The sequence below is a fragment of the Erpetoichthys calabaricus genome, chromosome 7 (assembly GCF_900747795.2).
Source record: "Erpetoichthys calabaricus chromosome 7, fErpCal1.3, whole genome shotgun sequence".
Lineage (NCBI taxonomy): Eukaryota > Metazoa > Chordata > Cladistia > Polypteriformes > Polypteridae > Erpetoichthys > Erpetoichthys calabaricus.
Window position 1 is genome coordinate 9,302,118 of NC_041400.2, and position 16,283 is coordinate 9,318,400.

Consider the following 16,283-nt stretch of genomic DNA (forward strand, 5'->3'; position numbering starts at 1 on the left):
AACAGGTTCTGTAGCAGTGTGTACTTGCCTTCTTTTCTCTCCACCATTAAGTTACAAACCAGTTAACACAGAAGGCACTAAGATTATAATTTACTAGAACAATAAAGGAAAAATGTGCAAAAAAAGGATGTTTGCAATGCCTGTAAATTCAGTTCAACCTTGTCCATTTGAGCAAAATAGTTTAAACTTAATATAAACAGCATTTTAAAAATTGGAGATTTTTCCACTCGCGGACACTGCTGCTGAGAAGCACCCCTATAAGTATGATGCTGCCACCGCCATGCTTCATCATAGAGATGATGTTATGTAGGTGATGGGCAGTGTCTGGTCTGGTGCTTGGAGTTCTGTCCAAAGAGATCAATTTTTACCTCATTAGATCAGAGATTCTTTATTCTTTATGGTTTCAGTGGCCTTTAAATGCCATTTGGCAAACTCCAAGTGGGCTCTCATATGCCGTTTACTCAAGAGTGGCTCCCGTCCATGTAAGCCTGATTAATGGAGTGCTTGCTGAGATGGTCATTCTTCTGACAAGTTTTCTTATCACAGCACCTCTGAAGCTTTGTTAGAGTGACCATTGGATTCTTGGCCCCCTCCATGACCAAGGCTCTTAACCTGGCTACTCAGTTTGGAAGCACAGCAGACTAGGAAGAGTCGTGGTAGTTTTCATTTAATTAATTAAGTCTCGCTCTGGTGAACGATAAGGGGTGCGGAATCCTTTCATAACTTCCTTCTTTATGTGTGAGTACTCCATTTTGACAAGGTCCTGGAAGAATTACCCACTTATCTTAATGCCATTTTCTGTTACATTCATAATTTTTATTAAGGGTGTAATTTATTGATAAAATAATTTATTGTTTATTTTACATACCTTTTTTTCAGTACGCACAGAAGAATATTCTTAATTGTTGTACGTAATAGTCGGGTGTTGTACCGTGTTAGCCATCAAGCAAAATGACACCTTTTACTGCCAGCTTTCAAGGCAGCCGAGGTTCAGGCAGGTTGTAAAGAAGGGGCCACAGTTGCCTTAAAAGCTGGCACATTGTAATCGGTTCATTTAGCCAGTAAAAAGGTGTCATTTTGCTTGACTTCTAAATTTTTGTATAGAAAGTAATTTACAGTGGGTACGGAAAGTATTCAGACCCCCTTCAATTTTTCACTCTTTGTCATATTGCAACCATTTGCTAAAATCATTTAAATTAATTTTTTCCCCTCATTAATGTACACACAGCACCCCATATTGACAGACAAAAAAAAGAATTTTTGAAATTGTTGTAGATTTATTAAAAAAGAAAAACTGAAATATCACATGGTCCTAAGTATTCAGACCCTTTGCTGTGACACTCATATATTTAACTCAGGTGCTTTCCATTTCTTCTGATCATCCTTGAGATCACCTTCATTTGAGTCCAGCTGTGTTTGATTATACTGATTGGACTTGATTAGGAAAGCCACACACCTGTCTATATAAGACCTTACAGCTCACAATGCATGTCAGAGCAAATGAGAATCATGAGGTCAAAGGAACTGCCTGAAGAGCTCAGAGACAGAATTGTGGCAAGGCACAGATCTGGCCAAGGTTACAAAAAAATTTCTGCTGCACTTAAGGTTCCCAAGAGCACAGTGGCCTCCATAATCCTTAAATGGAAGACGTTTGGGACGACCAGAACCCTTCCTAGAGCTGGCCGTCCGGCCAAGCTGAGCTACCGGGGGAGAAGAGCCTTGGTGAGAGAGGTAAAGAAGAACCCAAAGATCACTTTGGCTGAGCTCCAGAGATGCAGTCAGGAGATGGGAGAAAGATGTAGAAAGTCAACCATCACTGCAGCCCTCCACCAGTCAGGGCTTTATGGCAGAGTGACCTGTCGGAAGCCTCTCCTCAGTGCAAGACACATGACAGCCCGCATGGAGTTTGCTAAAAGACACCTGTAGGACTCTGAGATGGTGAGAAATAAGATTCTCTGGCAGTGGCAGCATCATGCTGTGGGGGTGTTTTTCAGCTGCAGGGACAGGACGACTGGTTGCAATCGAGGGAAAGATGAATGCGGCCAAGTACAGGGATATCCTGGACAAAAACCTTCTCCAGAGTGCTAAGGACCTCAGACTGGGCCGAAGGTTTACCTTCCAACAAGACAATGACCCTAAGCACACAGCTAAAATAACGAAGGAGTGGCTTCACAACAACTCTGTGACTGTTCTTGAATGGCCCAGCCAGAGCCCTGACTTAAACCCAATTGAGCATCTCTGGAGAGACCTAAAAATGGCTCTCCACCAACGTTTACCATCCAACCTGACAGAACTGGAGAGGATCTGCAAGGAGGAATGGCAGAGGATCCCCAAATCCAGGTGTGAAAAACTTGTTGCATCTTTCCCAAGAAGACTCATGGCTGTATTAGCTCAAAAGGGTGCTTCTACTAAATACTGAGCAAAGGGTCTGAATACTTAGGACCATGTGATATTTCAGTTTTTCTTTTTTAATAAATCTGCAACAATTTCAAAAATTATTTTTTTTGTCTGTCAATATGGGGTGCTGTGTATACATTAATGAGGGAAAAAATTAATTTAAATGATTTTAGCAAATGGCTGCCATATGACAAAGAGTGAAAAATTGAAGGGGGTCTGAATACTTTCCGTACCCACTGTATGTATATATATATATATATATATATATATATATATATATATATATATATATATATATATATATATATATTGCATTTGTAGTCTGAATCCTGACCTGATTGTATGGGTGGTTACCTACCAGGTAACCCATGTGGTTGGTCTGCCATTCGGCAAACATCCGCCATGGGGCCTTCTTCAGTTGCGAGAAGCAGTTCATGGAATGTTGCATAGTTTACTGTCAAATACTTTCCGTACCCACTGTATTGTCAGTGTAGGAGTAGTAGTATTAATATTGTTTTAAAAACATTTGAAAACAGCAAGATTTGTAAATTGAGGTCCGTTAAAATAGCATCCAATATTCAAAGAAGACTTAAAGCAAAACATGAGAATAAATTAATAGCAAACCAAAGCTGTCATTTTGGAGAAAATATCCACCAGGTTAACCTCCGCTATTCTGTATTAATCAGGCTTCATAAGCTTTTTATTCCTGTTAATTCTTGATAATCTGATATTTTTGAGGTTTTACATGTTTATCCTGTGATGTCATATAAAACATTAATCGTACACCATGAATATGTGTTTTTTGCTAGACTTGCGGAATTGAGTAGAGAATTGCTAGTCTTGTTATTCTGTATTTTTTTCTAATAAAACAATGTTTTACTATTAATGACAAATCATATATTTGCTAAGGCAAAGTTAAATGTCGATCCAATACTGTGAAGCTGGTGTAATGGGGTCTGGATTAAAGGAATACTACACCCAAAAATTATATACATTTTTACAATGTTACATCCACTGTGTAGTTTGTAGTGATGCCCAAGACAAATTTTAACCCCATGTTTTCATGCAGAATGCAGCTTACAAAGTTTGATCACTGCCTGCTTCCATTAAAATCAACACTGAACAATTTCAAACAATATCAAACATCCATTAAAAAATCCTCCGATTTCTTGTGTTGAATAATCCACATCAAGTGATCCAGTTGTATACTCAAAATGTGCAAAATGCATGCATGTTTTTGCCAAAATATTGTTAACCCCTTCGGCTCTGGATTTTCTGTTTTTATGGGAAAAATTTATTTTGTAAGATATTCTATCTTTGGGGTGTCTAGGAAGCTGAAAAATGAAACAAAAAATTCTCACTATTATTATACAACTAGTCATTAAGCAAGTTACAATAACGGGCGCTAGAACAGTAGTCCATAAACATTAGTAAGAACAGTCTATATTAAATGGCAAGGGACCTTTTACCTCATTAAATTTTTTCCGTAAAATGCCAGTAATTTTCTCTGACAGTAATACTGGCTTTGCTGTCCGTAATATGCGTTTAATTTTCTGTGACAACAGTGGGCAATCAGCAGATTCTCCCCAGCAACTGATGTAATGTGCGCGAAAAGAAATCTACTTTTACTTTACACTTTACTGTGCCAAGCTTCTTAATCGCAAATCTGACATCCTCAGAGTGAACACTTGCACAACAATGGGGAATCTGGTCTCCGCGTCTCAGTACCCAATTGGATTTTTCGTGTTTTCTGTTTTAGGTCTTACCACATTTACTGAAATCCGATTGGATCTGCGATATTGTATAGGTCCCGCCCTCTCTGTCTTGTGTGACGCGTCAGGCGGCTTGAAGAATTGCTCCGTGCCCCGCGCATGCGCACTTCACCAGAAGACACGGGCACATGGATGCACACAGGGATTATATTGAAGAGGATATCTGCCAAATACTTCAATCTTCTTGACGAAATAAAATTGAAAGTGGTACGCACATCTCTGGAAGGGTCTATTTTCACTTCCGTGTTTCATGGACTGTATGCCAGTCTCTCCAGTCTGCATTAATAGTAGCACGCCCAGTTCCAATTACTGCAAACATACCTGTGCTTTACAAAAACAGCTGCATATATATGTACTAGTAATAGGATGTCCGGGCCTAAAGGGTTAAATCGATTACTCTGGTGAAATGAACCCCTTGAATACGGGGTTGCAATTTTGAATTGAAGACACGAATCTTGGGCAGTGTATGAAATGCAAAGCCCCACTGTTGCAGATGACACTGGTATTTGGCGTGCGTTTATTGAAGAAACCAACTGAGGAACTGTAAGGCATTTGTTTCTCACACTGCACACTCTGATGCCCTTCTTCTCTTATGCAGTTGTCCATCTCAGCTTTTCCCTTCTGTTTGTACCCTGGTCAGATTCAGTTTGCCCTCGTCTCTCAAAACCGCAACAGACACCAGTGCATGAAATCTTCAGATATCTTCATTGAATAATCTTCATTCAGCAAGCAATAAAGAATAAACTGACATGTTGCTTGAGAAAGCTGTTTCATTTTGGCCATTTATGAATCCAGGACTGAACTTTAGGAATTCCAGTACCTTGCAACCCAGTTGAACAGAATGCCAGGTTTCAATGCAGCTTATGCAATTACAAAGGTTTCTCTAATAACCAATTAACATTTTAAAGGATATGTTAAAGAAGATGACTATTAGGACACTGAAAGAATGGCCACTGAAAATCAGGCTTTGCAGTCATATGTGAAGAATTACCATATACACTCGTGTATAAGTTGGGTCTTCAAACCCGAGAAATGGATCATAAAATTAGACCCCAACTTATACGCCTGTTTAAAAATACGACACTTTTACAGTAACAGTCACAGCAAAGCTTTGATTTTGTTTTCTGTTAGCTACTGTATATACTCCTGTACAAGTCAGGTCTTCAATCAATCATAAAATCAGACCCCGACTTATATGCCCGTTGAAAAATGCAACACTTAATTTTTTTTTTACTTCTTCCAATCTCGCACCAGTTTCACAGACACATCGAATTTTGTTGCAGCAGCGCAGTTACCGATTTCTTTCGCTACTTCAACGACTTTTAATTTTAAACCAGCTTCATTTTTCTTCTGATCGAACGCTGTTTCGTAGATAAGAGATGCTGTTATAATAAAGGTATATGAGGGTGTGAGATGCACAAAACAGTGCAAACATTGCTTCGGAATAGTTCAGGTATTACCGTGTGGTCACATAGGCACAATACATAGAAACAAAAAGGTTGTGTGCTCCGTGGTTACTCTCTCAGGTGGGCGTTAGCATATCATAATCTCTTGTACGAGTAGCGTGAGTTTTCCGCATTCGACTTATACGATCGACATTATAAAATATCAGAAATTATATGGTAAAATCAAGCCCCGACTTATCTGCAGGAGAACTTGAACGTGAGTATATACAGTAATAAAAAAAAATCAATAATTTCAAGCTGTAATAACCATTAGTAACACTAGGAACATGTTGGCTGTATTTTAAATCAGTTTAATGTTGATAAAAAAGGGTTTCAGTTTCTATTAAAAACATGAACATTTCCTGGGTGTGTCCAGACTTTTGATTGGCCAAAGTAAGACTTCCAAATATTCGGGTCCATACCCTTGGCCCTGAGTCATGAGCCGACACCTCTGCAATATATGACAGTAGAATCTGCACATTTTGTGCATATTTGGGGCTTAACTAGTTATGAAGTAAACTGCAATGTCTACTTAAGATTTCCATTGACTCAAAGCTAAATGCTGATCGTTTTTCCTTTTTATAACATTAAAACGATCTAAACGTAAATGGCATGAATGCATATTATAGTTAAATAGGCGATTTTAAGTTTTAAACCAAAATACGATTGGTAGTAGAAAATATGCTTAGAGTCTGTGGGCTTTGAATAAAACTCTCAGTTGGTTATCTTAAAATGTCATATTCTGTGATACTGTAATACTAAATATTAAAAGACATTTGTGATCTATAATGGTGACCAAACAGTTTATCTAAGCTGTTGTACATAATACATAGAAATGAAGTCTTTATACATGGTCATAGTTTTTTTTATGTATTAGGAGTTATAAACCATTTGTATTTCAGTACTCCTGTTTAACATTTAAAAGCCTTACTGTACATCAATGTGGGAGGCACAATATTTTTTTTAGACTCCTGCCTGCCTGTCTGTAATTTTGCCGCTCTTGACATTTCTAAACACGGCCGTTTGTTGCTTTTGCTTCAGTTTTTATATTGTGGAATGCATATAGATTTTTCTATTAAATATGCATGCTGTTTAATATTTATATAATTTTTTTGTTTCTCACTAAATACGATTTTTTTTCCCAAGTGATTATGAGAGAGGTTTACTTATCTTTTTCCTGTTTATTTATGTGTAAAGCAATTACTCACTCAGCATGGCGTTCTTTGCACCTCTTTAATCTGTATTTCTTTAAAAGATTAAAGTTACATAAATATAACTATTTGATGAAGCTGAAATAGTTCTTGAAGTTTGTTTAGTTCATAGGGATTTTGTTGATTCCAACAAGAAGAAAACAAATGCTTTAAACAAAGGCTATTTTAACTTGGTATATTTCCTCATCTTAATAAATGGATAGTCGTTAATGAAAATGTCCAAAACACATTCACCTAATTAAACAGTTATTTTGCCTGATGCTGCCAGGATAGGATCTGGCACCCCACAATCCTGATTTGGAGAGTGTTAGGTAATGTTAATTTATATTACTGTCTATGTAATTTCAGTCTACGTGTCAGAATGTATTGCAGTTTTTGTGTCTTTTAAAAGCTTTTCTGTGATAGTGGAAACGTGAAAGCATTTTAGTGCAGTTTTGATTGTGAAATGTGGTAATCGCACTAAATGCCCTCTTGCTGTCACTAATCAAAAAGGCACTTCATTTATTGAATGTAAAGTAAACAAAGTAAAGAAATTTTAGGAATTACAGAGCCTTCAGAAAGTATTCAGACCATCTTCACTTTTTCTACATTTTGTTATTTGCAGCCTTTTGTGAAAATCATTTAAATTTATTTTCTCCCTCATCAAGCAACACTCGGTACCCCAGAATGACAAAGAAGAAGCAGGATTTTAAGTTTTTTGCAAGTTTATTATAAATAAAATGACTGAAATATCCCATTGACAGATGTATTCACACCCTTTACTCACTTCTTAATTGAACCCACTTTGGTAAGGTTTCCAGTCTGAATTCTTTCTGGATCTGTCATGGCAAGCTTTGCACACCTGGATTTGGGCATTTTCTGCACATACTCTTAAGCTCTGTCAGGTTTTGTAGGGCCCATCAGTGGACGACTAGTTCCAGGTCTCTCTGGCTTGGCCACTTAAGAACATTCACAGAGTTGTCCATAAGCCACTCCTGTATTGTCTCAGTGGCCCAGTCCGAGGTCCAGAGGACTCTGGATCAGGGGTTTTCATTAAAGATATCTCTGCACTTTGGTCCACTCAGCTCTCCCTCAGCCCTGTCCAGTCTCCCAGTACCTCCTACTAATTAAAAAACCAAAAGAACACAAAGATATAATACATTTTTTGTCCCAGAGGGAATGTGCTTTTTTACAGAATCTCTTTAAATAGATAAATACATAAATAAGTAGATAAACAATTACGCACACACACTATGGTCTGAACACACCAGAATGACTAAAAAGCAAGAAAATTAAAAAGAAAGAAAACTTCTGACTTGGCTGTCACAGTCCCAATCACTTGCATTATGCAGGCGTGTTGCCTTTTGGTATATAAGGACCCCTAGTCGCTTTTCTTGACACACTTCTGCTGAATAATTTATTGGCTGAATGTCCTCAGTGTTAGTGTGAGGATGTGCTGCATTGTTCATAATGGCACTCAGTTTTGTTTTAATTCTCTCCTTCGCTACTACCTCCAGGGGGTCCAGAGAGCATTCCATAACTGTGGTAGAAATCAAATAGGAAATATAATTAAAGAAATAAATCTTGTCCTCAATAAAACCTGTTTTAAACAGGAACCAGGCAGGAGGAAGCTTGTCCATTGCATCTTTAATTACTCTCCAGTGAATTCTGAAGAGGGAGCTTTCATCACAGTAGTCTGTTACAGAATGGTCAAAGAAATAAGGGCAGAGGTCCATTTTTTTAAACAATTGAATTTCCATAACTGTGGTGATTAATGCATACCTTTACTCTGATTTGTTCACTGGTTTATACCCAAATAACACTCATGTTATTCTTATAGCTCAGCTATTACCCTTGATATCTCTGTGTATGTGACAACTGTCCAGTCTTGTTTACAGGACATCTAATGTTCTCTTGATTATCTCCTAGTACATTTTGTTTACATTACATCAACCAATTCTCCTAGTACATCCATCCATCCATCCATCCATTTTCTAACCCGCTGAATCCGAACACAGGGTCACGGGGGTCTGCTGGAGCCAATCCCAGCCAACACAGGGCACAAGGCAGGAACCAATCCCGGGTAGGGTGCCAACCCACCACAGTCTATCTATCTATCTATCTATCTATCTATCTATCTATCTATCTATCTATCTATCTGTCTGTCTGTCTGTCTGTCTGTCTGTCTGTCTGTCTGTCTGTCTGTCTGTCTGTCTGTCTGTCTGTCTGTCTGTCTGTCTGTCTACCTGTCTACCTACCTACCTACCTACCTACTGATGCTCTATTAAGGTTTAAGGTCCTCCTTCAAAGGAGATTGAAGATTGAATGTGCATATTATAAACTAATTAATCAATTAGATATATTTAGAGAAATCTGTGCTGTAAATGATGTTTTATGTTCCATGGAAAATGAATGTCTAATGCTAAAGGACTGTGGGAGGAAACCCACACAGACACAGGGAGAACATGCAAACTCCATGCAGGGAGGACCCGGGAAGCGAACCCGGGTCCCTAGGACTCCCAACTGCGAGGCAGCAGCGCTACCCACTGCGCCACCGTGCCGCCCTCTCCTAGTACATTCTTGTCTTATATTTACTTAACCATTTCAGTAGTTCTCTTCTTGACATTTCTTAAACAAATGTTACATGTTTCAATGTGCATTTTAAACCAAAATACTATTATTACATCTGAATTATTCTCTAACATAACTGAGCCTGTCCTTTTAATTGCCTTCTTGATTTGGTGGGCCTCTCTTGATTTGATGTTACTGGCCCGGCATACCACACAATGGAAAATCACACTGGTCATCACAGAGTTGTAGAAGATGTGAAGGATCACCGTCTCCTAAGGATAAAGAGCCTTTTCTGCCCTTCTGCAGTTCTTCTGTGTTCCGAAACCAGTCCAAAGTGTCATTGATGTGGGGACCCCCAAGTACTTGCAGGAATGCACCACTTTTACATGCACTCCCTGAATAATGACCAGACATAGAGGCTCTTAGGTGCTGTGAAAGTCAATAAGCAGTTCCTTGGTTTTTCTGATGTTAAGATGCACCAAGAAACTAAGTTCTCCACCTGACTCCTCTCCTTTTTCTCATCCTTCTTATCAATACACCCTATACATGCAGAATCATCTCAGAATTTCTGCAAGTGATGTGACCTGGTGTTATACTTACTGTATAGTTTGAGGTGTACAGAGCAAAGAGACAAGGAAACAGGACAGTTCCCTGTGTTGCTCACAATGTCATGTAATGTCCTTGAGTCTCACCATCTGCAATGATACTGCCACCAACAGGCTTCACCCTTAGAATGGAATTGCACAGGGGATTAGCAGTACCTGATGTGATGCTTACAGCTGAGGCCAAACAGTTCAATCTTGGCTTCATGACACCAGATAATCTTGTTTCTTACAGTCTGAGAGTCCTTTAGGTGCATTTTTGCAAACTCAAAGCAGGCTTTCTTGTGTTATCTTGGACACCCTGCCATAAAACCCAGATTAGTGGCATGCTTCAGTGCTGGTTATCCTTCTGGATGTTTCTCCCATCTCCACACAGGTTCTCTGGAGTTCATCCAGAGTGATCATGAGGTTCTTGGCCACCTCTCTTACCTAGGCCTTTCTCCCCTTGACCACAGATGGACTCCAAACAAGGCGCAGAAACATCTCAGTGATGATCAATAGAATAGGACGCACCTGAACCAAACTTCAAGTACTACAGAAAAGGTCTGAATACTTGTTTCAATGTGATATTTCAGTTTTTACTTTCTCATATTCATAGTATAGAGAAAGTATAGGAATCGTGTAAAATTTACACCTCGAGATTTTGATGAATCTTGACGTTTTAGACCTTGCTGAGTTCAAAAATGCCATGTATAGAGAAAGTATAGGAATCGTGAAAAAATTCAACCTCGAGATTTTGATAAATCTCGACGTTTTGGACCTTCCTGAGTTTGAAAATACCATTTTTGAAATTCTGTCTGTCTGTGTGTAAACATGATAACTCAAATGCTTTGACCTCAGTCAATGAGATTTTGTATACCTTCTTTGTTTCAAAAATGAGGAATCCTATCAATTTTTGGGCCACTTCTGGCAACCGGAAATGGTGCTTTAACTGAAAACTTTTGTAAATTTTCAAGTAAACTATGGTTAAAATTACAGTTAGATGATTCAAATTTTGTCTAGATATTTATAAAGATAAAAAGCAAACATAAGAAATTTGAGAAAAAATTACTCAAAAATGGAAGTAGTATTTTTTTTAAACAACCATCCAAATTTATTGTGTCATAGAAATATAAATGTGTACACAATATTAAAAACTGTGTTCAATATAACGCATACCTTTCATTAACTATTATTAATTTTACATCATCAGTTTAACAATAACGTGTAAACATTGAACATGCCATGTAAATATAAAGATGTAATGGGAACATTAAGCTGCTATGTCCCTTTCGTGTACCTCCATCCATCCATTTTCCAACCCGCTGAATCCGAACACAGGGTCACGGGGGTCTGCTGGAGCCAATCCCAGCCAACACAGGGCACAAGGCAGGAACCAATCCCGGGCAGGGTGCCAACCCACCACAGGACACACACAAACACACCCACACACCAAGCACACACTAGGGCCAATTTAGAATCGCCAATCCACCTAACATGCATGTCTTTGGACTGTGGGAGGAAACCGGAGCGCCCTTCGTGTACCTGGTAATACATTTAATTTTATGATTTTTTTTTATTATTTCTGCCATCATTATCATAATTAAATGTAGCTAAGTACAGTTTTACCTATAGCAATTTATTGCAACAAATATATAATACCAGTAACGGCATACTGCATGATAACATGCAATAAATACACTTGACTTATAGTTTTCATCCTCTTTCTCTGTATGTTTATCATTCATGTGCTCAGAGGTTGATGCTCTTGCTGCTTCCTGAGCAGCTCTTCTTTTCTCCATTCTAGTGGTTCGCTTCTTCTCTTCTTTCGTTGGCATCTTTTCGGGTTAAAACTGATTAAGTCAGTGTTTGTGTTGCAATTACTTAGTACTTTTTTCTTTAATTTTTCACTTAAGCTGCCACCTAAGTCTTCAATCTGCCTCAAGAATGATTTAAGGTATGAAGAGGTAGAGGGAAATGACAGCGAAGGTGGTAGGGAATGAGAACAGCGCCCGTACACATGCGCCGCATGGCCACCCTGCTGGCCGCTGCCGAGAGTTGATTCTACAATAAAATAAAATAAAAATAAAAAGAAGAAAAACCTTGGAGGTCAATCATCACCTCGAAAGCGGATACTAGACATAATATAGTATATGTGTATCAAATTTCAGGTCAATAGGTCAAACATTTTGAGAGCTACAAGTGATTTAAAATCCTGGACAGACGAATGGACAGCCACAGTAGCGTATTATATATAAAGACTACCACTTTTTCTATGTTTTTAGGTGACTTTATTTCTTTTAACTTTGCACATAATCAAGGTAATGCATATGTAATCATGAAATAATTCCACCACCGTTTTAGACCTTCCTAAGTTTGATTAAAAATAGAGATAAATGATCGTGTATTAATATTATCAATTAGTTATGATGAGAAACAAAGACATGATATTTGAGAAATATTGTGCAACTGGAAGTGGTTCTGATGACCTTTTCCTCTGTGTCAGTATATGAGAAAGTCGAAGGGAGCACAGTCCCAATTTCTTTTGTGTGTGTGTGTAAATAAATATGCAAAAATTTCTGAAATCCTATTTTCACTTTGTCATTCTGGGGTATTGAGTGTTGTTTGATGAGGGGAAAAATGAATTTAAATGATTTTAAATTCTAGCCTTTAAAATTTTAAAGGCTATAACATAACAAAATGTGAAGGGGTCTGAATACTTACTGAAGGCACTGTATGTCTACAATATAACAAGGATATCTTCAGATTACTTTCTTTTTGTTCCACAAAGTAATTTTTTTTTCTCTAATTACAAAATAAACACTTTGCGTAAGGTTTGTTTGTAAAAGCCTACATGCAACGTTTCTTGGTGTTCTCCTTAATAATGTTAATAACCATCACTGAATGTGTGACATAACCAGGATGTATGCGGATATCCCACTGTACTTTATACTTTTTTCTTTTAGGTTGCGGCATTACAGGAAGAAAAGGGGAGCTTGTTAGCGGAAAATCAAATCCTTATGGAGCGTCTCAATCAGTCGGATTCAATCGAAGATCCCAACAGTCCTGCGGGGAGGAGACACCTACAGTTACAGACCCAATTAGAGCAGCTTCAGGAAGAAACGTTTAGGTATGTGCAGCCTGGGCTTGGGCCACGAACTGGTGACACTGTATTTTAATGTTTAGATAGATAGATAGATAGATACTTTATTAATCCCAATGGGAAATTCACGTTCTTCAGCAGCAGCATACTGATACAATAAATAATATTAAATTAAAGAATGATAATAATGCAGGTGAAAAACAGACAATAACTATGTATAATGTTAAATGTTAATGTTTACCCCCCCGGATGGAATTAAAGAGTCGCATAGTTTGGGGGAGGAACGATCTCCTCAATCTGTCAGTGGAGCAGGACAGTGACAGCAGTCTGTCGCTGAAGCTGCTCTTCTGTCTGGAGATGATACTATTAAGTGGATGCAGTGGATTCTCCATAATTGATAGGAGCCTGCTGAGCGCCCTTCGCTCTGCCACAGATGTTAAACTGTCCAGCTCCATGCCAACAATAGAGCTTGCCTTCCTCACCAGTTTGTCCAGACGTGAGGCGTCTTTCCTCTTAATGCTGCCTCCCCAGCACACCACTGCGTAGAAGAGGGCGCTCGCCACAACTGTCTGATAGAACATCTGCAGCATCTTATTGCAGATGTTGAAGGACGCCAGCCTTCTAAGGTAGTATAACCGGCTCTGTCCTTTCTTGCACAGCGCATCAGTATTGGCAGTCCAGTCTAATTTATCATCCAGCTGCACTCCCAGATATTTATAGGTCTGCACCATCTGCACACAGTCACCTTTGATGATCACTGGGTCTATGAGGGGTCTGGGCCTTCTAAAATCCACCACCAGCTCTTTGGTTTTGCTGGTGTTCAGGTGTAGGTGGTTTGAGTCGCACCATTTAACAAAGTCATTGATTAGGTCCCTATACTCCTCCTCCAGCCCATTCCTGATGCAGCTCACGATAGCAGTGTCATCAGCGAACTTTTGCACATGGCAGGACTCTGAGTTGTATTGGAAGTCCGATGTATATAGGCTGAACAGGACCGGAGAAAGTACAGTCTCCTGTGTTGCTGACCACTATGTCAGACGTGCAGTTCCCAAGACGCACATACTGAGAATGTTTATTATGTATAATTCATACTGTTTATTATGTATAATTGCACAAAGAAGTGTGTTTGTTTTTGTAGCTGCTGAAAACCAGACTTATTAAATTGGAACGTTTGTGCTGGCTATGATTAATTGAATCTTGGTTTGCTATACTGTACACTTCACATTTTAATGTACCCGACTATATTTTGATTCCAAGCAGTTTTCAACATGCAAACAAACCTTTTGCTATGTTGAAAAACTGTTTTTCTAAATACATTTAAGGGGAGAAATTATGATGGCCCAAATAGCCTGAACTGATTTTATCTTCTCCTTACAGCAGTATAATGCTAATGGTGTATATCTAGAGGAGCGTGCCTCTAATGTTTTTACTGTTATAGGATCGAAATGTATTTAAAGTTTTGAAATATTTTCTTCCTGGTTAATATTTTTTTCATTTTACAGTAATTCAATCTGTTTCCTACTCTTACATAATATTTTCTGTTTTTGCATAGGAGAAAAAAAAAATTCAGTGCTCTCCTTTTTCCTTGATAACTTCCCCCAAAACATGATCTGCTTTGTAGACAACTAAACAATAATCACTTGAAAAGGGTCTCACAGTTACTCATTGTCTTTCACTCACTTTTTTCTCCCTGTCAAATGATGGACTTCATATTGTTTAGTAATGGCTTTATAACCCTTCCCAGACTAGTGGGCAGCAACAATTGTTTCTCTAAGATCATTGCTGATGTCTTTCCTCCTTGGCGTTGTGGTCACACACACCTGAATGCTCCAGACCAGCAAACTGCCAAAACCTCTACTTTTGTTGAGGTGGTCACACTTGCTGATGATGCATTTGATGAGTAGCATTGGGCTGCTACTTACCCTCTTAATTCCTATGGATGCAGTAAGGGTGGGCTTCATTTTTCACACACTGAAAAAGATTTGCCAGAGAGATCACCAGTATTCATTGCTCACCTTGCTTAGTCATCGCTTCTTACAAGAAAAGGTGATGGATAAAGCAAAAGAGGATGCAACATCGACAAGCTTCTGTTCCAAGACCGCCACTCCCCCCAGCCCCTTCAGTGTAATAGTAATCACAGCACAGAGAGAAGTGTGTACCTTGTCGTAAACGCAGAAAAGACGGTCCTTGGGTGTGTGGGAACTGTTAACATTTGAATCTGATGATTGCATATAGCACGGAACTGACCTCTCTGTACTATTCTTTCCTCTGCATGTCCTGGAGTACAAAAGAAACACCCCATGCACCAAAATGTGAAAGACTGGGCAAGATTGAAAAAAAAAAAAAACGCGGTCACTGCTTACAAGCGCAAGAAGGCGTGCTAATGAATATGAATAATGTTGCATCAGTGCCACAATGTTTTCCCAAAATGTACTATACAGGTCATAAAATGAGTTATTCCAAATAACATCTATACCTATGTCTCTGTTTTTTTTGTCGGTGCGGCTTTGACATCATGGACCGTAAGCTGCATACTAATTCAGCGTAAGCAGGAACACTCAATAAAACTGAGTAAAAAAAAAAATAATTCAAGTGACGGTGAGATACGAAGAAGGCAGACTCACAGGCGTTTGTGTGTCAGCTTTTATCCCTCCAGATCACAGAATTTCCAATTACATTCTCTCAAGACACCACTCACATCTACAGTAATTCCCAGTTTCAAATAAAAACTAACAGCGTCAGACCCCTGGAGGGGCGGTAGTATGTATCGTGATCGTGACTGAGAGAATAAAAGTGGAAAAAAAACCCGCTAACTTTTACAAGTACATTAGAACATTAGAACACTCTAGACGAGAACAGGCCATTCAGCCCAACAAAGCTCGCCAGTCCTATCCACTTATTTCTTCCAAAAAAACATCAAGTCGAGTTTTGGAAATCCCCAGTGTCTTACTGTCTACCACACTACTTGGTAGCTTATTCCAAGTGTCTATTGTTTTTTGAGTAAAGAAAAACTTCCTAATGTTTGTGCGAAATTTCCCTTTAACAAGTTTCCAGCTGTGTCCCCGTGTTCTTGATGAACTCATCTTAAAGTAACAGTCTTGATCCACTGGACTAATTCCCTTCATAATTTTAAACACTTCAATCAGGTCACCTCATAATCTTCTTTTGCTTAAACTGTAAATGCTCAGATCTTTTAATCTTTCCTTATAATTCAACCCCTGTAG

General features: G+C 38.7%; 1 protein-coding gene across 4 annotated transcripts in view; it reads left to right on the forward strand.

The window, feature by feature from the left end:
* Window positions 1-16,283, forward strand: part of hook3 (hook microtubule-tethering protein 3) — a 147,466-nt gene that overhangs the window by 66,335 nt on the left and 64,848 nt on the right. For all 4 annotated transcript variants that reach the window (XM_051929781.1, XM_051929777.1, XM_051929779.1 and 1 more), the window contains one exon: window positions 12,923-13,086. In XM_051929781.1, the coding sequence (XP_051785741.1) occupies window positions 12,923-13,086 (164 nt within the window). The remainder of the gene's footprint in view (window positions 1-12,922; window positions 13,087-16,283) is intronic.